Below are 23,554 nucleotides of genomic sequence, written 5' to 3'. Positions count from 1 at the left end.
CTTCTGCTGTACTGACACGACACAGACACACTGCAAACATCTTTACTAGGACAGGTTTAACAATGCAGATCTACATGCACTTTAAGCACTAACAATGCACAGCAGTGTGAACATACATAGAAGCTGAACGGTGAACAATGCAGTGAGAAAGGCTCTTCTTTCACTTCAAGTCCTCCCTCGTCACACACGGCTCTGTTTGCAGGCCCGGCCCTGGAAACACACCATGTCACAGTCTGTGCTCAGAAAGGTCAGGGATGGATCTCACGGTGATGTGAGGAAGGGACAAGTGTCTACATTTGCATGCAGTGCACAATCACACCAGCTTTAGACTTTAGATCTGCCCGTGTGAGACATCAGTGCAGTTGCTTCTCTATTCAGCAAAACAGAGACTAACAGCTGAACCTAAAACACACTAACTAGTGCTTTCACTAACTGTTATGTGATAAATTACCAGGTGTGAAGAAAAGTAGCAGTGAAAGACTCAGATGCTAACAAAAGAAGCAAAACAGGTGAAGTTAACCTGAACACATACCAAGTCCTCATTTCTGTCCTGACAGAGTTAGTGTGGTAAACACAATGACTGCAAGAGCAGGGAAGCAGGGTTCATCATACTGTGGTACCTGTTGGAGGGCCTGGAGGTCCTCCAAGGTCTGCAGAGCAGTCAGTCTCAGGCTTGGCTGCGTGCTGGCAGCGAGCCTGCTGACGCGAGCACACAGGTCTGGATCCAGGAGCGAGGAGCCCAACAGGAGCAACACATCGTCCTCTAACAACATGGACTGCAGGAGACGCAGGGAGTGGAGACACACCTCCCAGTGTCCGTCTACAGACACACAAATTAGATCCTGGAATACACAGTCTGTGACACTGACAGTTTATTCAATTAACTATATCAGTGTCATTGAAGGTTAGACTTGAGACGGGTTGTAGGCCAGAGCTAGAGCACAGTGTCTGCACAGTGTCTGTGAGTGATGGGCAGACACTGTTGTTGTTGGAGCATGCAGCAGCTTACCATCAAGCAGGCTCCAGATGAGAGGGAGGATTCCTTGGTTCTCACTCAGGTACTTCAGTCCTTTGAGACTGATGCTCACGTTATAGAGCGCCATCAGCATCAACCTGCAGCAAAGCATCACCGTAGTGAACAGCAGTCCACACTGCAGAGAAACACTGACATCTAGTGGCCACAACATATCAACACATTCAGATCCCTTTTAAGAGCTTTTAAAAAAGAAGTTTAATAAAATTCCAGTGAGTGAGTGGTGGTTGGTCAGCACTGTGAAACTATGATGTTCGTCAAGTTTGTGGGTTTCATTGTGGTCGTATGAGCTCTGCACACTGTTGCAATTACAGGTATTTACTTTAGTAGGTCCCTTTTTACTAACACATACCACACACAAACATTACAAACTCTTGGTCGCTATAATAATAATAATAATAATAATAACTCTATTTATAAAGTGCTTTCAAACAAAGTGCTGTGCAGCAATTTGAAACCAAAAAGATGAATAAATAAAAGCGATGAATAGCAGTACAAGTAAAACACAATACAAGTTAAAAACAGTAAGAATTTAAAAACTAAAAGCCACAGAATTAAGACCTGTACACAAATGTGTGTTCAACACATGGAGCACGGGGTGGAACATGAAGGTGTAAAAGGTCGGAGAGGTATGAAGGTGCCAGTCCGTTTAAAGCCTTGTAGGTGAGCAGCAGGACCTTAAAATCTGCTCGAACCTGACGAGGTAGCCAGAGATCTCAGAACAGGGGTAATGTGCTCAAATTTCCCAGTTCTTGTTAAAATGCGAGCAGCTGCATTTTGCACCATCTGTAGACCTCTGAAACTTTTCTTTGGAAGCCCAGAAAGAAGAGCGTTACAATAATCAATACGTGAAGACACAAATACATGGACAAGAACCTCTGCAGTGTCGCTTGACATAACCTGTCTGATTCTGGCTATGATCACTTTAACTTTCTACTAATATGTCAATGAAAACAGAATCTGCATCTTTCTATCCATGTGCTGCTGATGATCAGGGTGCAGCCAGCATGGGCAACAGTGTGAGCAGACATGCCCAAACCTCCATCTCCCACTGAACATCCTTCAGCTCTTATCATAGGACACCGAGGCATTCCCAATTGAGAGACATCCCAGCTGGACATCTCTGAAATATCTCACATATGAAGGGTACCAGTGAGGTGGCTGCACCGTATCAAATGGCTCCAATCCTCGTGGAGAAGCAGCAGCTTTAATCCGTGTTGGAACTACTTATGTTGTTTGTCTTAATAAAATGTTAGAACTTCAATGCTAGAAGGAAGCTCAGGAAACAAGGAGAGACATCAGAACACAGATCAAGTTTTTAGACACGCCTTTGTATCGGTTTGAAAAGCTTATGTTACGTCAAAGTGTCCATGTTGCCCAGCAGGGCGACAACAATACTCAGCCTTTTATAGCTGAGGGATAAGAATGATGACAAAGGAGGCACAAAACCTGCAGCCCAAACTCTTCTACAAACTGTTACATGGATTTTATATTGTACAGAATGAGAAGCCAATAGTCACTCACAATTACAGCAGCTGGAACTGCATGGAAACCTGGACCTACAACCCTCTGGAAACCAGATTCCAGCTGTTATCAGCTTTTTAATAAACATTGTTGACCTTACTGGTTATAAATGGGATCATTCATCTTGGCAGACTTAGACTGATGAACTGATGAGTATATAATTATACTATACTGATGTTTATACCAGAGAAGATCTTAAAATGGAGCGAGTACGTTTAGCTCATAGCATTACCGTTAACTGTCACACTACAAAATCTAACTCAAATAAAGTCCAAACCTCTGTGAACACTCTTTAAATGGAGAGTCCTCTTCACACACTGAGGTTAATCATGGAGTTCCACAGGGTTCAGTGCTAGGACCAATTCTGTTTACATTATACATGCTTCCCTTAGGCAGCATCATTAGAAGACATAGCATACATTTACACTGCTATGCAGATGACACCCAGCTCTATCTCAAATTCAAATTCAAATTCAAATTTTATTTGTCACACACACACAACCATACACAGTATGACATGGGGGTGAAATGCTTGTAGCTGTACAATGCCCGACCATTAAATGACAGAAGAAAAGTTTTACAATATTTACAATTTACTACAAAAATTTACAAATTAACTTAGGAATTTACAGTAAAGAATGTGCAAATAGCAGAAGAGATTATAAAGATAAGGATTATAAATTATAGGAATTATAATTTATAATCGATCGCAAAGGTAGTATTGGTAGATCGCATGGCATTAAAAAAATAGATGCCAGCCTATCATCCATCCCGTCACTTGATTGATACAGGGAAGCCAGTCAGATGACATCAGATTTTTTCTGACGCTTAGGTCGCTGCGCATGCGCAAACAGCGGCGCGAAGTGTAGTAAAACTGACAAGCTAGTCAGCGAGTTAACTCCAATTTTTAGCTCTCGGTTTTTTCTCTTAAACCTGGCCGTCAGCAGCTACTGTCCGGACTATGCATCCCTGGCTGATTCAATTCAGTGCAAGTCATCAGAGTAAACTCAGGTAATGACAAAAAATTTACATAGTTAATTGTGTTGTGAAATATTGGATATTGCGGTTATGCATGTATATACATTGTAGATATAAAGAATCCTCAATATATTTATAAATAAGTATATGTTTTGGATTTTTGTAGTGGGTAGATCATTTTGACTTGGTCATTTTATAAGTAGTTCACATGCGGAAAAAGTGTGAGCACCCCTGGTGTAGATGGACAGCAGGTCAGGGAGCTCTGATTGAATGATGCGTTCTGCCGAGCGCACCACCCTTTGCAGATCTTGTCTGTCCTGCTTGGTGCTGTTCCCAAACCAGGTGCAGATGTTTGACGTCAGGACGCTCTCGATGGTGCAGGAGTAGAAGTTCTTGAGCACCTTCAGTGGCAGATGGAAGTCTCTAAGTCTTCTGAGGAAGAAGAGACGCTGACGGGCTTTCTTAACCAGGGTGTTGATGTGACAGGACCATGACAGGTCCTGAGTGATGTGGACACCCAGGTATCGGAAACTGTCCACTCTCTCCACTGGCGTGCCACTGATGATGAGGGGTTTGTAATTCCTCGCCTGCTTTGTAGTGAAGTCCACGATCAGCTCCTTAGTCTTGCTGACGTTTAGGAGGAGGTTATTCTCCTGGCACCAGGTCTCCAGGTTCCTAATCTCCTCCAGGTAGGCCGTCTCGATGTTGTCGGAGATCAGGCCCACAACAGCAGTGTCGTCAGCAAACTTGACAATGGAGGTGGTGTCGGATGTGGCTACACAGTCATAAGTGTACAGTGAGTACAGCAGGGGGCTTAAAACACAGCCCTGAGGCACTCCAGTGCTGAGTGAGATGGAGGGGGAGACTTCCTCACCCTCACTGATTGGGGTCTGTCTGTGAGGAAGTTGAGGATCCACTGACACAGTGATGAGCTGAGTCCTAGATCCGTCAACTTGGTGAAAAGCTTAGAGGGAATTATTGTGTTGAATGCTGAACTGTAGTCCACGAACAGCATCCTAACATAATTCCCTCTGCCAGTGTCCAGGTGACTCAGGGATGTGTGGAGCAGGTGAGATATGGCATCGTCTGTGGAACGATTAGTCCGGTAAGCAAACTGAAGTGAGTCGATGGTGGGAGGAAGTGAAGAAGTGATGTGATCTCTCATCAGTCTTTCAAAACACTTCATCACAATTGAAGTCAGTGCTACTGGACGGTAGTCATTGTGGCAAGCGGGCTGTTGTTTCTTTGGAACAGGGACAATAATGGACCGTTTGAAGCACGTGGGAACCACAGCTTGGGCCAGGGAGAGGTTGAAGATATCTGTGAACACCGGTGCTAGTTGATCAGCGCAGGCTCTAAGGACCCGGCCAGGGATTGCATCTGGTCCTGCTGCCTTCCTGGTGTTCACCCTCCTGAAGGTGTTCCTCACGGCATGCTCTGTGATGACGAATGCATTTTCTTCACTGGTGCACTCCGAGCGCGCGCAGCCGTTTGTCGTTTTAATTGCTGCGGCGTCGAAGCGAGCATAAAACGTGTTCAGCTCATCAGCCAGTGAAGCATCTGCATTCATCATTGAAGAAGCTGGTCGTTTATAGTCCGTTATAGTCCGCAGTCCTTTCCACAGGCTCCTAGAGTCGCACTGTCGTAGCTGTGACTCTAGTTTTTCCCCGTAGCTCCGCTTTGCCTTTCGGACCGCGCTGCGCACGTTGTAGGACGCAGCCTTGTATAGGTCCATATTACCGGAGACGAGCCCTTCATTGTAGGCAGCGGTGCGTGATCTCAGAGTGTCGCGGATGTTTTTATCCACCCACGGCTTCTGGTTGGGAAACTTTCGGATGATAGTTCTTTCTGCTGTGTCGTCCGCTAGTTTCCCGATAAATCCCACAACCGCTTCCGTAAACATGTTGATGTCATCAGAGCTGCGCCGAAACATGTCCCAGTCTGCGTCATCCATGAAGCCAGATAACACACACCAATGAGTTAAACTGCAGGAATGTCTTAAAGACATAAAGACCTGGATGGCCGCTAACTTTCTGCTTCTTAATTCAGATCAAACTGAGGTTATTGTACTCGGCCCTGAAAATCTTAGAAATATGGTATCTAAGCAGATTCTTACTCTGGATGGCATTACCTTGGCCTCCAGTAACGCTGTGAGGAACCTTGGAGTTATTTTTGACCAGGACATGTCCTTCAATGCACATATTAAACAAATATGTAGGACTGCTTTCTTCCATTTGTGCAACATCTCTAAAGTTAGAAATATCCTGTCTCAGAGTGACGCTGAAAAACTAGTTCATGCATTTATTACTTCCAGGCTGGACGACTGTAATTCATTATTATCAGGAAGTCCTAAAAACTCACTGAAAGCCTTCAGCTAATCCAAAATGCTGCAGCAAGAGTCCTGACAGGGACTAGAAAGATGGTAAATGGACTGATTCTTATATAGTGCTTTTCTACTCTCCCGGAGTGCTCAAAGTGCTGTATACAACATGCCTCATTCACTCAATCTCCCAACTGCCCACACTGACTCTAAACTGAGCGCTTTTATAACAAAACTCACACTCCGATGGATGCATCGGAGAGCAACTTGGGGTTAGTATCTTGCCCAAGGATACTTGGCATGCAGACTGGAGGAGCCAGGGATCGAACCACCAACGTTCCAATCAGTAGGTGACCTGCTCTACCTCCTGAGCTACAGCCACCCCGAGAGAAAGAGAGAGCATATTTCTCCTGTTTTGGCTTCCCTTCATTGGCTTCCTGTTAAATCCAGAATTGAATTCAAAATCCTGCTCCTCACATACAAGGTCTTAAATAATCAGGCCCCATCTTATCTTAATGACCTTGTAGTACCATATCATCCTATTAGAGCACTTCGCTCTCGCTCTGCAGGCCTACTTGTTGTTCCTAGAGTATTTAAAAGTAGAATGGGAGGCAGAGCCTTCAGTTTTCAGGCCCCTCTTCTGTGGAACCAGCTTCCAGTTTGGATTCAGGCTCAATCAGGTGACACTGAATCCCTGAGGCTGGTGGGGATTCCCATGATGCACTGGGTGTTTCTTCTTCACTCACTATGTGTTAACAGACCTCTCTGAATTGAATCATGCTTGTTATTAACCTCTGTCTCTCTTCCACAGCATGTCTTTATCTTGTTTTCCTTCTCTCACCCCAACCAATCACAGCAGATGGCCCCGCCCCTCCCTGAGCCTGGTTCTGCCGGAGGTTTCTTCCTGTTAAAAGGGAGTTTTTCCTTCCCACTGTCGCCAACGTGCTGCTCATTGGGGTTTTCTCTGCATGTATTATAGTAGGGTATAATATATAATAATATTAGATTATATAATATAAATATATAAAGCACCTTGAGGCAGCCGTTGTTGTTATTTAGCACTGTATAAACAAAACTGAATTGAAAATTTAATTCAATTTAACCTGAACCGCTGAAGTGCTCCCAGTGATGCTTACAAAGGAGTGCAGCATAGTGGAAACACACCCTGTCACAGGCTAACTAAAACTGTGTGGCTGCCATCAAAGTCTGCACAAGCCTATTCTTAAAAAGACCCGGATGTTCTCCTGTTACTGTTTCATTCTAATAAAGTGTTTCAATGGTGTGGACCTGACTCTGATCCGTTTTCACTTACATTTCACACAGTGTGCAGACTTTTTGAAAACTATGTTGTGAATAAAGTCAGTACAGCTGACCAACACTGAGGCTCAATGATGGTTTCAAATTAAAATCTATATTACTGAATGAAAAATGTAGGAATTTTACTTTGCAAATGACTGCTTTAGAGGAAAGTAAAAGTAGGTTTGATCCTGTTATGATTCATGGATCAAACATTGTGTCACGTTCTTGTTAACTCTATTCAATCCTGATACATATTAATGACAAAGAGGTTGATCCACATACACTTTCAGTCTGGGGAAGACACCAGGCTTCATCAACTTGAGAAGTTTCATCAAAGTGTCCAGCAAGACATGCGCTGAGCTTGACAGGAAGTCCCGCCCCTGCGTTACTGCTGCTACATCTGATTGATAAGAAACAAAGAAAAGTCAGCTGACAATCGAGCAGTTATTCGTGTTGATGGAGGTTCTAAGAAAATGTGCTTCGACACATCCTTTCTGACTGCTAGAAGCTTCAGACTCACTAGTAATGGTCCCAGCCACTGCCAGCACAAACTGGTGCTCGTGGGAGTTGTAGTCCTCAGTTTGACTTTTCTCCTCTTCATCCAAAGACGTGACAAAGCTCTCGAGAGTCTGAGCAGCTACAGCAAGGAAGGCCTGCAGCTTCCCCTGAAGTGTGCGCACGCACACGCAACACACACACACAATCCAGCAGCATTAACATCTGCTGTTACAAATACTGTTAGATCATGTCTCAGTGACCAACAAAACATGGAGCCAATTTAATTTGGAGAGAGAAGAGAAGGAGCAGAGAGGATGCTCTTTTGTTTGCACTGCATAAAATTATTATGTGGAACGACCAAAATATATGGAGCCATGTTTCTTTTGCATCAAACACTTTAAACAACATATTTGATTGTTTCAGCTAAAGATGTACAACACAGTGGTCAGAAGGTCATTTTGTAATTATACTGTGTTGGTTTGATCAAGCAAGTCAAACTAATTATTGTGCATGCTGGGACAAGTTTGTTACTGTGGAAATGATTTTTGATTTTTTAAAGGCAGATATTTGTTCCGGCTGCAGCCCATTCCCAAAACACTTGTGTCTCCTCCTACTGGGATTAAACTGGGATCTGATGTTCATGTATTGAATACTGTTTCACTTTCAGCTGTGGCTGCACTTTATACAAACGCTACTGACCACTAACATGTATCCCTGTAGCCATATTTGGGGTTTTTGTTACAGGGAAACAAGTCCAAGTCCACACACAGAGACAGAAAAGACTGAACATGACTCACATCAGCCAGCCAAAGTGAGACGGTGTCCTCCTTGGCAGAGCAGCTCCACAGCAGACTGCAGGCAGCAGATCCCAGACCAGAGCAGAAGTCTGCCTGCTGCTGCAGCTCCACTCTGCTCTGCCACAGTTGCTCACGTAACAGCAGCTTTTCCTGAACATCCATTCACGTGGATTCAGTGCAGTGTCACATACAACAAGTAATAAATGACAGCATGGCTTAAAGCAAGACAAGCCCAAATTCATCAAGCAAGTCCAGTTTCCTCAGTGGGATACCAGAAATATTTTCATGTTATTGTTATGAGTCCATTTTCAGGTCTGACTGTCGCTCTCACCTCTTTCTCTTTTTGACTCTCAGTTTGCACAGCATCCAGTCGAGACTGCAGGTGCAGACACTCCTGCCTCATCTGCTCCTTCACAATCTGCTCCTTCACTAAACACACACACAGTTTGAGAGCAGATATTCTTATGTAATGTTTCTAACACTAGTTTTCCACAACATGAAACTTTGTCAGCTTTAAGGTAGAGTTTTGGTCCCATTTTGATTATGTCATAATCTCCCAGTCCTGTAAGAGGCCGGCAACCTCTCCGGAGTATAACCGCCTCTAATTCCAACCCCTGAGACCCTAAACTGAATAAGTGGCTGAGAATCGTGATTTATGACACGGTCTCCATGGTGGCGGTGAGTGTTTACCATGAGAAAGCAGAGACAGGGTTTCACTGCGGTGGTCCTGGGTTTCTGGACCTTCTATGGGTTTGTAATTCTTTTCATTTTCACAGGGACAAAACAACCAGTTAATAGTTAACAAACTTTCTTTAGTGGGGGACACTGAGGCCTGAGCCCTTCATGGAGTGTAGCACACAGGTGAACCAGGGGGAGGACATGATATTAGGGGCCATGGAGTCTAAGCAGTGAATGGCAGTATGCAACTTAAAAGTCCGCGTCTTACACACAGCACACTGTGTGGTCTGTGTGTGCATCTCCCACAGATGTGAACTAGGTTTCATGTAGTAACAGACTTGATGTTCCTGTAAAGGAAGAGGAAAAAGGATAGCATAGTGCTCAGAGATGGACAGGTCAATACAGGGCACATCTCAGGTCCAGTGTGGGACCTCTTAGATGATATGCTGCGTGCTGCTGGAGCAGTCTAACAGTGGCATACATTCTGCAGTAAAGGGGCAGCTGTGAGAGTCAGTATGGGTAAGGAGGCGTGTGGAGGAGGACAAGCTGGGGCTTCTGGGGGTGGTAAACAGGGTCGAGTGGGCAGAAGAATCCGAAATGCTGTCGTGCCAAAAAGTGATTTCTGATTTTTCCCTGCGTTTTTTTATGTCTCTTTGCTTAGACAAAGATATTAAAGGAAATTTAAAGAAGTTCAGGCGCCTTCTTCCAGGCTCCTTAGACCACCATGAGCTGGATGACTGAGCACCTACACAGATAATCAGACCAGTCCTTTGGGTCACTTCAAATACCTTTATAGAGCTGTCACGTTATATTTGGCGCAGTGCTAGAGCCCTCCTGAAAAGGACATTTTTAATGTCAATAAATGGGTGAAAAACCTTAAGTGCAGCGTCTATCATGCAGGCAGGTCAGTGAGAAAAATAAATGACATCTCGGGGGTTTTCAGCCTCAGCACAACCTTTATCATCCCCGTGATGCATTCACGGTGGTGCTGATATTTCAGCATCTCTGCAGCGCTATCGAGGAGGAGCGACGGGAAAAAAACGCGTGTGACAGATGGAGGAAGATGTCACAAAGAGAGGAAACGGAAAAACCTTACATGTGATGACTGATTCGTTTTAGACTTTTAAATCACACGTGATGTTTTGCTGAGCTGGCTTTTTGTTCGTGTTTTTCAAAGGTTGCATGGAAACAGCAGGTGGCTGGTTAGAGTACGGCGGGGTTCGTAAAGAGCGCTTCTCAGCTTTGTCGCGATGACGTCTGCGCCTGTCAGAGGACATCAAGGAGCATGCTCAGTGTCACGAGAGATTTGATGACATCATCATCCAGGAGCGAGGTGACGGCATAGATCCAGCAGAGCCGACGGGACATATTTCATGGTCGCCATGTCGGAGCACAAGCAGCTAGTTAGCCTCTGTGCCAGAGCCAGAGAGACGGGGAGCACCACCCTAAAGCCAGGCCGTGGCAGGCGGAGGCCAGGATGCTGGCAGATCGGGCTGCTCTCAGAAGAATGGTCCAGTGGAAAGCAGCGGGGGTGACAAACAGCCGGACACAGCAGCAGGTGAGGACACCAGGCACCTAACAGCACCCAAGATACTGTCTCCATGTCTTTAGGAGAATTTGTGGAAATACCACATATTCACTAGTTTGACAGGCAGGAAATACTATTTTTGTACCCCCACCCCAAACTGCTGAAAGCTGGGAACCTGGCATAGCTCGGCGTGGTGTGCAATGTCTTCCAAAAAAAAGACACGACCCAATTCTTCTTATATTACCACAACATACTGTGGTGAGACAACATCCTTCGTGAATAGCAGTGCTAAATGCCTGTGCAGGTCATGGTAACCTAAGGAGCTTGGAAAGAAAAGCAACTGGACTTCTTTAAGGTTCTTGAAGATGTTTGAAGAAACTGGTGGAGAGTCCCAGGTGGCTCACAATACCAGTTGTCTGCCACCTACAATCCAGTTTGGAGATCCCTTCCCAGGCACCTTAACAACCACTCACATCTTGCCAGTTGACCTCAACAGGTCAGGTGAATTGGTGAAGCAAGGTCTCACGATGGTCTCACCCGAAACCTCTGCTGATAATGACCCACACCCTTTTTCACACCTTGACTCATGTGGTGAGACACATGATCAGCAGTGGGTCAACTCCCACTAGGGTCCCACCGGGGACTCTCTTAGAACCGAAGAAGCTTCTCGGATGAGAGGTGAAATGTCTTCAAGAAACTTAAAGTCCAGATGCTTTTCTTTCCAAGCTTCTTAGATCAACAGTGCTGTATATTTACTGGGTCAGGCCCGGGTCAGAGTAGAAGATAAAATGAGGCTAATGAGAAAGCAGGTGCACCTGGCTTTCCTTATCACCTGTGAGGGCTGTTAAACAGACCTGGCTCCACTGACCATTAGACAACTCTGTCTCTCTGTAGCTGGATGTCTTCAACAAGCCTTCAGGTTTATACATTAACTGTATATGTTCTGCTCTGTGATACACACAACACCCTCGTGTTTACAGCAGGATCAGAGTGGAGTTCAGCATACTTGTCTGAGCTGCTTGGGCTTTATGCAGCATCTCCATCAGATCCCCATTCACAACTCTGGGCAGGAACTCTCTAAGCTGCATGACTTCTGTGGTCAACTTCTCTAAATCTCTCTTCCTCACTCGGATAAAGCCACCCTGGAAGAAAAAAAGATAGAAAAAGACTGCATCCTTCTTTGCCACAGATGCGCTCATTTAATTGTGCTTTTTTAGATTCTAAGTAATCCATAGACAGACAAGGAAACTATTAAATATGCACTCGAGACCAGGCAGAGTGTGATAAGGGCTCAGTGTAAACTGCTATCACAATGAAGCATGTCTGTAGGATGGCCTAGAAATAAGCAATGGGGACAAATGAATAGAAAACACAGAAGGAAAGTCTTAGGTATGTGTTGGCCGACCATGTTCTGCAATATCAGCTTCAGTGCACTGATTCTCTGAGTTTTAAATCATCACCATCATTTAAGAGGTCTCTGCTGAGTTACTGGTTTAACTTAATTAAGTTCAGACAGACTTTACAGTGTCTCCAGAACAGAGACACTTCCTGTAGTTTCTTCATTGAAATTATGCACAGCCCACATTTTTAGTTTTATAATGTAATGTAAGTCTACAGTGTCATCTCAGGGTTTGAGCACACTGCCTAAAGATGGCTCTGTCACTCAGATAGTTGTATTTGAATTATAACAAGGTTAAAGGTTTAGCTGCTGGCTTGAAAAAGTCCCACTTTTATTAGCCAGGTACGCGTTATAACTCTGTACTTGTAGTAACCACTATCACAGATTCATCGAACACTGAGAGGCCCAGTCTTTGGACTCCAGCCGGTCTGACGAGGACAAAGCTAAAGATGCCGTCTTTGTTCTCCTGATTAGCAGGAACAGCAGGCAGGTTCGTCCGGGGCTGGCTGGGTGTCTTACCTTTGCCTTTTGGCTCGTCTTTTTCCCGCCTGATAAGGCTGCCATGTTACTGCTGGTTGGTGAGTCTGCTTCTGGGGTCACAGAGACCAGCACTCAGTTTATTACACAGCTAGCAGAGCTAGCACGTTAGCTAAGAAATGTTTCTGAATCCACAGACAGAGGTTTGAGTTGTTTAGTGCCACATCACCAATGTTTTTGAATATATTGGACACATAAAGATGCTCACCAGTGGTGTGAGTCAAAGGACTGAGGACCTGCTCCTGGCCGCTTTTTAGCGCAGACCGCCCCAAACACACGGGACGTAGCTGTGAGGCGGGCTCCAGTCCGGGTTTTACGGCCTGCGAGAGAGCTGGGCTCTTCCTTTGTGTTTGAACTTCTTCAGTGTGCTCCGTGGGACCGGTGCGGTGGAGACAAGCGCTTCCGTTTGCCCTCTCTCAGCTCACTCATGTCTGGGGGACTAGAAGCCCGCTTCTCCGGGGATGACGTGTTTGTGAGCCGCTTCCCAGTGCACCGTGCCTGCCGGGATGGAGATGTTGGGGCTCTGGTCCTTCTGTTACAGCAGCTGTCAAACCACATCCATCTAACTGCCGAGGACTCCTTCTATGGATGGACTCCCATTCACTGGGCTGCTCACTATGGACAGGTTAGCATGCAATCACTGGGTATTCAATAGTGGTGTCCATGAAACACGAAAGAGGGTTAAAATAGGTGTGCACTTTTGCCTGCTGCTGTGAACTGTAACCACACTGTGTGTATTATATGTTTAAACTCCAACATGGCGGCGGACAGCGCTCATAATCAAGCTAAAAGATTTTTTCCTCTTTAATATTTCGCCGCGCTCCTTTACTGTGTTTGATTGGCCCAAACAGTTATGTCTGAGTACCGGCGTACAACAAAGGTTTTTTAAAGACAAAAAAAAAAAAACTTGACGTGTTTGGAGGTTTTCATTGGTTCAGTAGGAGCCAATCGCTTTTTAGGCGCCAAAATCGGCTCAAAACAAACACGAAGCCTGCGACGCCGCAACAGCCTCTGTTCTCTAGAAATATAAAAACTTGCTCTCTGTTTTTTTTATTTTATTTTATTAGATGATTAATTACTTCTCGTACGATTCTGATCTTCTTCATTTTATATCACTGTCTTTACCAAAGCTCTGCTAGAAGCGTCTCTTCAGCCACCTTGAAATATCTCCAAACACTTACTGGGCACATGTTTTAAGCAGTGTCTGGATGTACTTAAACTTTTTGCTTATACGTCCCTGTAAGCGGACCTTAAGTGGGATTTTTAAATATGTCTAACAACCAAAGTCAGCTGAAGCCTGCTTTGAGAACAGCACGCTGTACAATACTCAGGTGATATACAAGGAGAACTGTTGGAGATTTCTTACAATGAAAGTGCGTCAGTGCAGAGGTCTCCTCTGAGATCTGCAGCAGTGACATACATGAGCAGTGTGTCACTGTGATTCTTGTATTTGTTACTGGCATGTGGCACAGCTGGAGTGCGTGATGCACCTGGTGGAGATGGGCTGCGAGGTGAACAGGGTGACCAGCCGATTCAATCAGACTCCAACACACACTGCAGCATTCGGAGGACATCCTCACTGCGTGGTGTGGCTCACTCAGGCTGGGGCTGACGTCAACAAGCAGGTCAGTGTGTGGAAACTCACCTATTGTGTAGTATTTAATGCTTAATGTGGTGCTGTTTGCATCTATGAGTGTTATCACTGAATATTTGAATCTAGGGACCTCTGGTTTATGCATCTGCTGTACATAAGTTAGATGAAGTTCATTTTATTGACAGTGTCTCCAGCGTTGTTCACACTAAATATGTACTTGTAGTCATGGTAAGGTTTTGGGACTGAACTTGTACTTGCAGCAAAGCTGAAAAGATAATTAGAAATGGATGCAGAGTTCACAGTGCCAGCAGTACTCATGAACCCGAGCTCTTCCATTAGTGGCCCAGGCGTGGGCCGGCAGGGCAGGAGCTTTCACTGCTGCTGGTCACCTTTTATTTCAAAAGAGCAGTGCACAATAATCTGAGCAGTGTCACCACAGCTGCAGTCCTGTGACTGTGAACATTTTCATATTATGATATTGTCTCCTAGACTTCGATTGGTCAGTAATATTAGTGTCATTTTTGCATGTCTATAACACAGTTGGCTTGTGCTATTCTAACAGCTTCATTCATATCTCAAACCTTACAGTTTACGTTGTGTTTTCAGGACTTTGTTGGTGAGGCTCCCATTCATAAGGCAGCTCGGTCAGGTAGCTTGGAGTGTATCCAGGTCCTTTTGATAGCAGGCGCTAAACCGCAGTAAGTATCCTGCAGTCTTCGGTTTAGTAGTAATATCCAGTGTAAAGCACCACAGAAGCTCTGGCACACAGAGTGTGAACCACAGCAGCTGCTACACGTCTTAGATTTGAGTCATGTAGGCCACACATGCTCAGCAGGTCTGGTCAGAATAACTACAGCTTTTATTTTTACTGTGAAATTTACTTTAGTGGGAAATCCTGCAGCTCAGTGCTGTGCTTCAGATATCCCGCCTGAGGTAAACCCAGAGGAGGAGGAGGATGTGGCATCAGCCAGCATAATTTCTGCTGACTTGTTTTTGTTTTCCTGATTAACAGGCTGCGTTTGGCGTTCTTTAGTGCTGCGTGTTTCCTCATGCTAACAAAGATCAGCTGCTGTGGTTCTGCCATGTTTTCTGTTGTCCTGAAATCTTATTCTTAGTGTCTCATCAGCTGTTGGGAGGGAACAAGCCACAGTGGTCTACTGTTAACATCCTCGCAATCATTTTCCATCTGTCATCACCAAGATGAAGATGTAGTGAAGTTCTGGTACAAACAGGTGACATGAAATAGTCTCAAGATCCTTGATTCAAAAAAAAAATAAAGTAATTGTCCTTAACTGTCCATAGGGCTGGGCGATATGACCCAAAATTCATATCTCGATATTTTTTAGCTGGATGGCGATATAAGATATATATCTCGATATATATTTTTTTTAAGCCATAAAGTAAGAACAAAAAGAGAGTTCTTAGTCAAAGCTGTGTCCCAGATGTCACACAGGCACTTTTATTAACATACAGCACAGATGTACATGAAAAATTACTCAAAATTAAATTATGAGCATTCATTAAATAATCATGCTCCATAAATAAAAGAAAACAATGTTGTTTTTGTGCATAACAAAGAGCTCACAATTGTGCAGTCAAAATGTAAACTAAAAGACGCTGAGCGTAATAACAAAGACAGATTTCACAGCTGCTCTGTTCCCAACTTGTACTGCGTGACTGACAGCCTGGAGTTTGAAATCCGCTTCATAACCACGTCTCTTACAGGTGCCATTTATGGTCCTTATACACACACAGTACGGTAATATTACGTTGATGCACAGTACGTATCACTCCGCGAAGCTCTTCGGTAGCCGTAATGCGCCGACAATCTATCAAGCGGTGCAGCTCCGTAGCTTACCAAAGTCGTACTCAAACATTTGTGACAGATTGCTGAGCGCCGTGTTCCACATAAAATCGGTTCGCGGCCACCAAGCACAACCAGAATTCATACATAAGGCGCGCTATCAACTTTTGAGAGAATGAAAGGATTTTAGGGTTAGCGCTGTTAGCTCGTTAGCGCGGTTAGCTCGTTAGCATGTTTAGCTCGTTAGCACGTTGACGCCGTCTAGCCCCACGCATGGGGCGATGCGCAGTAACTCGTTAACGGAGATTTGCCGTGTCCGTCTTGTCGCTGCCTGCACGTGAAGCGATGGGGTAGGAGGGGGAGTTGTCTTCAGTGAAGGCGAGGCGGAGTAACGTTGCGTAGAGACAAAAGTGGACGAAAGAGAGGCAAACTTGCGGCTCCACAACTATAATTATAACGTAACATAGACTATATCGATATAAAGGATATTGTCACATCTTATATCTCGTATAAAAATATATCGATATGTTTTAAAAACTCGATATATCGCCCAGCTCTAACTGTCCATAAGGAAGTTACAGCAGAAAATCCATTCTGTGGCGGTGTAGTAAATAATGGCCTCAGGTTCTATTAATACTTAACTTAGTGAGAACATAATGATAAAGACCAGTTAAAATCTGTGCCAAAGCTTGCTTTATTGGACAAATCCAACTCATAATGCCATATGTTTTACAAATCTTTGAACTGAGATAATCTATCACTTTAAGAAAAATACGAGCTGATTTTGGGTGTGACGGCAGCAACACTTCACAAAGAGTTGGGATGTTGGATTGGAGCGATCAGAGGTTCAAAGCAGAAACAGCTGGAGGAAGAATTTACAGTTAATCAGCTGGTAACAGAGAGGGACACGTTCAAAGAGGCGAGTTCCTCAGAAGTAAAGGTGGACAGAGTCCATCAGTCTGCAGAAAACTGCAGGTTCAGAATAATGTTCCTCACTGTGAACATGTCATCACGGACAGTAATGATGGAGCTGATTCACAGCTCTGCGTGTCATCCACACATGCAGGATAAAGCTCCATTATGCAGAGAAGAAGCCAGATGTGGAGTGGGGTTGCATCAGTGCCTGTGGACAGCCTTTCCAGATATGCAGCTGGCACATCTGGAAAGGCTCCATCAGTGTGTGAAAGTACATACAGGTTTTAGAGCTGTAGAGGTGTTCCATCCACGTGTTTCAGGGAAGCAGACGGCATCTACTCCAGCATCATGGCTCATTGTAGAGGAGTCCGTCTGCAGAGCTGGCCTGCCTGCAGCCCAAACTGTTCACCAACTGAGAACATCTAGTGTGTCATGAAAGCAGAGCCAGGACTGACCAGAGCGGGACACCGGTCCTCTCCCAAACGTGCAGCAGCCGCTCTCCTCAGCTCACACGTGTTTACAGACTGTAGTTAAAAGAAGGCAGGAGGCTGCACAGTGATGAACGTGGCCCTGTCCACCTTTGTTGCTGCCAGCACATTCATAATGACCTTACTGTTTCTCAGACGGTTCATTTTAGTTTAAAAAATGTTTTCTGTGAATCAGAGTTTACGACGTTCTGCGTCGTACAAAGTGTCCCACTATTAAAACGTGTTTCAGTGGCCGTTCCCTCCAGTCAGCTCATTTGAGTGCCATTTGCTTTAAAGAGTGATAGTAATGTTGTGTGTGTTGTGTTTTGTTCAGCAGCGGCTCAGGTAAAAATCCTCTGGCATGTTTGTCATGATGCACAGCGGAGAAAAGTAGTGAGTGTAAAAGCAGAAAAGCTCATGTTTTTATGCCTGCATGTGGCACAGCAACAGCAGTTGAACATGTAAATATGCTGTGCTGTAATATAAATGGAGACAGTTACACCACCTGAGACTCCATAATAAGAGGAAAACACAAGAACAGTGATCAGACTGTGGCCTTTGTCTTTGCTTTCTCCTGAAAACTACACTCATTTATCATTTAGGCTTTTACCTTAACCTACTGTTGTAATGAAAGCAGAAAGTTCTCAAGAGACCGTTAATAAAATTATAAAATATTTAATAAAAATGATAAAGTAGCTGGGGCAGTAAAGCAAGGAAACATGGCTCTCCATTTACTGAGCAAAAATATTGAGAGACTGTTTAGTCCATCGGTGTCAATACCTGTAGACCATTTTTTAAATTATTTTTATTAAATATTTAGTCTCAGAAATGTTCTGCTTTTATTGAGTTTTTCCTTTTGATCTCTTTTCTGATGACCCACTGATGGGACGTGATTCTTGACCAACACAGAGCGCCTACAGGGGGCGCTGTAGCGTTCTGTGTTGAAGTCTGGCTGCTGTGAATGTTTTAAATGGAGAGAGGAGCTGTACCTGTCAGTACCAGCAGAGTTTCTGATCTCACTCACTGAGCTCTGCAGTGCGTGATCCTGTCAGCTCGGCTGCTTTTCCTTCTCAGCTCCCACTAGATGACACTGAGCTTCCAGGCTGGACGACTGTATTCCAGGAAGTCCTACAAACTCCCTGAAAAGCCTTCAGCTGATCCAAAATGCTGCAGCAAGAGTCCTGACAGGGAATAGAAGGAGAGAGCAGATTTCTCCTGTATTGGCTTCCTGTTAAACCCAGAATTCAAAATCCTGCTCCTCTAAATAAAACTGAAAATGAGAGCAACAGCAACCTCTGCACTCACGTTATGGTGGTTACAACCTGACGCAGCTGCTCTCTGTGTGTTACTCTCACTTTCTGGATTTGGTCTAACGCCGTAGCGTGCTTGACCCCACTTCCTCAACCTCTTCTCTATATCTGCCTTACCAGCCGGTGAGAGAGATGGAGCGCGGCTGAGGACGACTGACGAGTAGTGACTGATTTCATTCTCATGCAAAGAGTTTTTTTGATGGTTTAAATGAATTTTATTAGGCCAGTTTCCAGGGAAACCATTAACTGTCTAATGACTTGAATGTCCTGTAGAAATAATACGACTACTTTACAGAATCCTTGACAAAACTGATACAGATTGAAATGTTTCTGCTGTTATTAGCAACTGTAAACTGATTCATGCGTCCACTAACCTACCAAATAACCACTGAACACAGTATTATTAATGTATTTAATACTCACTTGAATGTCTTTGTAACTTTTCCCAAGAGAAATCAGAGCTTTGAGACTCAAACGTGAGTACTCACATGAGCTTTTCTGCTCAAGGCATTTGTACACTCGTTGAAGGACATTTTAACTGTTTTGAAATCAATATAAAGATGTGTTTTTGCAAAATGTTATATATTATGTTAAAAAAACAAACAGCTGTGATCTTGATTGTCAAATTGTGCTGGCAGAAACAAACACCCTGCACGTTGTGATGTTTTTCAGCCTTTGAGTTTGAACTTGATTTTCTGAAGTTGTCCCAGAAAGATGGAGCAATCCAAATAGGCACTGCAGAATCTGCCACACGTGCATCTGCGAGCAGCTTGCAGTTGTGCCACTGAGTGCTCACTATCGCTTCCCACAGTTTCTGCAGCTGGCAAACTGGCGAGGTATTTCCTGCAGTGATTGGTTTCAATGCTAACAAAGCACTCACGATGACTGTCATGTTTAGGCATGCATGCTTAGCTCTCACCTCACTGTTTACATACTGTGTGCTAATGGGACACGCCTCAGCCTCACTAATGATTGGAAGCTTAGTCTCAGGAGTACGTCAGAGTGCAGTGCTGTGCAGCGCTGTGCTGTGCAGCGCTGTGCTGTGCAGCGCTGTGCTGTGCAGCGCTGTGCTGTGCAGCGGTGTGCTGTGCAGCGCTGTGCTGTGCAGCGCTGTGCTGTGCAGCGCTGCACAGCACAGCGCAGCGCTGTGCTGTGCAGCGCTGTGCTGTGCAGCGCTGTGCTGTATGTTACAAAGACAACGGAGCAAATTGGACAGAAAAAAATAGATTTGTGTCAGAATTTGCAGCAGGTAAACATACCTGTAAAATGAAATGTCTATTTTTGTAGGTTTTTAACCAAATTACATCTGCACTCACTGGCCACTTTATTAGGTACTCCAGAGGAAAGAAAAGCTTAGACTTGATCTCAGCATGTTTGAGAGGTTATGTGGAAACATCTGTGGATAATCAGAACTTGATCTGTGGTTTTCTACAAAGCACAGCTCATTTCCTAACGATGACTCACTTCTCCTTCTGTTCAGGGCTTTCAAACCCAAACCACCCCAGCATTACAGAACAAAAGCTTCAGCGCTGTGAGCTTACTTTAGAACATAATCGAAGCTTAGAAATCACAAAAGCATGATCGTTTTCATGACAGCACAGATGTACTGTGTAGGATATCGGAGCAAAATGTTGGCGATTCCTGTGTCCTGATTGGTCCTCCAGTTTCAACCTGATGTTGTTCTTTTTCATTTAGGACCATGCATAGACCACATCTCAGACGGTTAGAATATTAGGGGAAACCGCCTCTGTTCTTCATCATTTCATTCAAAAACCTAAACTTTCATATCTTCTACACTCCTTGTATCCATTCTCAGCCGAGCCGAATGTTCACAGCGGTGCAGACGCTGCTCAGCATCACCCATCAAAGTGAAAAAGTGCAGCGGAAGATCAGTCAGAAAAGTCCAGCTTCATTTATACGTGGCTGAGACTTCACGAGTGTGGAGGGGAGGTGTTACTGCTCTCCAGGTTGCTCTGATGGCCTTTCTGGGTTTTTGGGTCGGCTGGTTCTTGTTTTCCTCTTCACATAATCTCTATAGCTCAGGTCAGGTGAGTCGGCTGCACATCACTCGCTGGGCCCACGTCCTCATTTTAGGTTTGACAGCATTTTAGCAGGTAAAGGTGATGCTTGGACATGAACTGAGCTGCGGTTTGGGGAAGGCCTCGAAGGGGACTGGTGACGGCTCCCGGGCCTGGCAGATCCCCGTGTACTAAATAGAAGTGAAGAAGTTAAGGAATTGAGAACAAGGAAGGAGGGAGGGAGGGCACGTAAAGGAGAATGAGCAGTTTGCAGAACTGGGGGAACCTCTGTAGATGACAACTAGAACGAGCGTGTTTGGAGGCGTGGTCCCACTCCTGAAATACCGAAACATGATGTCGATAAATGAGTGTCTTCACAAAGCTAATGAGAGAAGCATGAAGAGCTCCAACGTCTGCTGGTAGATGTCTGTGTTGACTTTGGAGCAGCACCAGGAGGTGACATGTGAGCAGGGCTCTCAAACTATTGACGTGAAGAAATATAATGCAACTTGGCATTGGAAATGTTTGTTGTTGTTGTTCTGTGCTACTTGAACACTAGCGTGAGATGGCAGTGGCCCACAGCTCATTTCAGTTTGAAAAGAAGACTCTGGACCTTCTCCTCCTCCTCCTGAGATGCGCTGCTCTGTTATCTCTGGTTCAGGCTTGATCTGACCTCAGCCCACTCCTGTCAGGCTCTCCCAGGTTCTTGAGATGACTTTTCTTGACACTGATTTCGAGGCTGAGGTCATGTCTGCTGCACCTTTTCCTGCCGTGCTTTTCCCTTCCGGTCCACTTCCATGGAGATGCTCCAGTACGGCTGTGAGCAGCCTTCTGTGGCTGCTCATGGATCCTTCTCAAACGTGACGTCAGCAGTCAGACGGTGTACGTCCTCGAGACTGTCTGAACCGTAACTTCCTCAAACTCGACATGAAATATTCTAATAATCTGAGATGCTGGAGTGCAAATTTTATGATCCAGCATCAGAATGAAAACAAACAGGTTGAAATGTTTCATTTTGCATGAAATGAATGTAGAATATTAACAATACAAAAAGAACATTATTGATAATATCCAGATTGTATTATATCCAGTTTTGGGAGGCATGCACACGGCTTTCACATCTGTGTGATAGACAGGAAAATAAACAGTTTGAAACACGGCCTGTCGTCTTTAGCTGAAACGTGGCGGTGATCGCGGTCCTGCTGTGTGTGAGTGGGCAGGTTAGTCACAGCACGTGTTGCAGGGTGAGACCATCAAGACTCGGACTGGTTTTCTTCGATCGTGATGGTTTCTTCTTGCAACATTAGAGCTCTGATGGTTTGAGGTGCTGTTACCCAGGATGCACTTTGTCTGACTTCATTCTTATTGTTTAGTTTAGAGAATGCAAGCGGGCAGACGGCAGCAGACCTGGCCCACGCTCAAGGCTTCCACGACTGTTTCTGCTTCATCTCCAACGCCCAGAAGCACCTGCAGCAGCGTAACGAGGGGAACATAGTGCAGAATGGAGGCGGCGCCCCCTGTGGTCTGGGCGCGCTCAGCAGAAAGAGGCAGCTAGCCGCCCTGGACGCGGGCCACCTGAAAAAAGCCAAAAGGGCTGATGGTAAGAAATGTTTACGTGTCAGGCGTGTGCGCGGTGCTTGCTTGTTTGCTCTTCTCATCGTGCTGTGCTGCAGGTATGCTGGTGCAGAGCAGCGCGCTCGAGGAGCTGGAAGCCATGAGCCTGGAGCTCAGCGCAGGTGGGTTTGCTCTGCGTGGCAAAGCAGCAAATGGCTACAACAATATCACATGATCTACCTCTGATCCCATTTTCTCTGCTGCTGTGTTTAAAAGCAGATTTCAACAACGGGCATCTCCACGCTGCGCCTCCTCCTCCGCTCTCTCCAAACTCTCACTCTCCGCCACGTTGTCGGCGGGCTTCAGCCGAGATGTGCGGCTCGCTGCACCTGAGCAGCAGCCCGGGCGGCTGCGTCTCCAACTGGCCCGCGTGCCTGGGGCCAACCGGGGTGGACTGTGGGGATTTCTTGCATTATGGACACTACCATGGCTTTGGCGACACGGCCGAGGAGCTGAGTGACAGCAGCTGCATCCGGGCAGAGCATCCATCCAAGCAGGCTGTGGATGGCAGCATCCACCTATACCACGGCTCATAAACCGGAGGCTTCGTCTGCAGGCAGATGTGCTTCCACTAAACTTTAAAGGATTACCCTGGCAATCAGAAGTAATCCTCCTGTGCCTACAGCCCACAGCCAGGACGAGTCAGGCTCACACTGACTCAGCTGGGTGGTGAAAAAGCTGCTTCCAAAAATAATCTTCAGGGATGGATTTCTGTGACATCACACTGTAGGGCAACACTATTCTCATAACTCGAGTTAACTTGGTTCTCTTGGTTTAATCAGCAGCGTCTCTGCAGCCCTGTCCTCACAGTGGCCTTTCAACCACGGACAGCTGGTGGGAATACTTCACTCGTCTTTGTGCTAAGCTGGTTCAGAGCAGTAGCAGTAGCACGGTGCTGTGTGGGTGTGGAACTCGTCCCGTCTGCTGGGGCCTTCATTAACCCAGGTGTTTACTGCTCTGGGCTCAGGAGTGACCTCCTGCTCACCGTGTTACCTCAGGAGTGTCGCTGAACTGCACGGAGGCTGAAAACTGTTTTAGATCTCACTGTAATTTCATGAGGCTTAAACCATTTGTTTTGTACGACGGTTGTAGAGGCGCCGATTTTCCACTGTGTGTGACACACGACCTTACACTGACCTGCATTTGTACTCAATAAAACCTGTTTTACATATAAGACAGTATTTGTGCATGTTTTGATTTTTATCACACAAATACATTAACGTAGTTTAAACATGTTTGAG

General features: G+C 45.3%; 2 protein-coding genes across 3 annotated transcripts; one reads left to right on the top strand and one right to left on the bottom strand.

Annotated features, from left to right (window-relative positions):
* Positions 1-38: 38 nt before the first annotated feature.
* On the bottom strand, positions 39-12,930 carry hsf2bp (heat shock transcription factor 2 binding protein). 2 transcript variants are annotated; one of them, XM_080878759.1, is made up of 10 exons: positions 12,800-12,930; positions 12,574-12,644; positions 11,662-11,797; positions 8,781-8,878; positions 8,450-8,599; positions 7,675-7,819; positions 7,437-7,554; positions 1,010-1,113; positions 621-820; positions 39-210 (listed from the first exon to the last, which is right to left on the bottom strand). In XM_080878759.1, exons 2-10 carry the CDS (start codon positions 12,616-12,618, stop codon positions 181-183), a joined length of 1,026 nt encoding a protein of 341 aa, XP_080734885.1. In that variant the 5' UTR covers positions 12,619-12,644; positions 12,800-12,930; the 3' UTR covers positions 39-180. The 2 variants fall into 2 exon arrangements, with proteins under 2 accessions (XP_080734885.1, XP_080734884.1); XM_080878758.1 differs by lacking the exon at positions 12,800-12,930 and having other exon boundaries at positions 11,662-12,682.
* LOC308394427 (ankyrin repeat domain-containing protein 10-like) lies at positions 12,880-23,489 on the top strand. Its single transcript, XM_080878757.1, has 6 exons — positions 12,880-13,216; positions 14,064-14,216; positions 14,792-14,883; positions 22,073-22,299; positions 22,373-22,435; positions 22,533-23,489. Exons 1-6 carry the CDS (start codon positions 13,019-13,021, stop codon positions 22,847-22,849), a joined length of 1,050 nt encoding a protein of 349 aa, XP_080734883.1. The 5' UTR covers positions 12,880-13,018; the 3' UTR covers positions 22,850-23,489.
* Positions 23,490-23,554: the final 65 nt, after the last annotated feature.

The sequence above is a fragment of the Rhamphochromis sp. 'chilingali' genome (genome assembly GCF_963969265.1).
Source record: "Rhamphochromis sp. 'chilingali' genome assembly, chromosome: 3".
Classification (NCBI taxonomy): Eukaryota; Metazoa; Chordata; class Actinopteri; order Cichliformes; family Cichlidae; genus Rhamphochromis; species Rhamphochromis sp. 'chilingali'.
This window is presented reverse-complemented; position numbering and strand designations above follow the sequence as displayed.

Coding starts and splice junctions, on each gene's coding strand:
- LOC308394427 (XM_080878757.1), top strand. CDS start 13,019: ATGTCTGGGGGACTAGAAGCCCGCTTCTCCGGGGATGACGTGTTTGTG. Junction 14,884..22,072: donor ATAGCAGGCGCTAAACCGCA/GTAAGTATCCTG, acceptor CTTATTGTTTAG/TTTAGAGAATGCAAGCGGGC. Junction 22,436..22,532: donor GAGCCTGGAGCTCAGCGCAG/GTGGGTTTGCTC, acceptor GTTTAAAAGCAG/ATTTCAACAACGGGCATCTC.
- hsf2bp (XM_080878758.1), bottom strand. CDS start 11,854: ATGAGCGCATCTGTGGCAAAGAAGGATGCAGTCTTTTTCTATCTTTTT. Junction 8,879..11,661: donor AGCCCAAGCAGCTCAGACAA/GTATGCTGAACT, acceptor GTGTGTGTTTAG/TGAAGGAGCAGATTGTGAAG. Junction 211..620: donor ACCTCCAGGCCCTCCAACAG/GTACCACAGTAT, acceptor GTGTGTTTCCAG/GGCCGGGCCTGCAAACAGAG.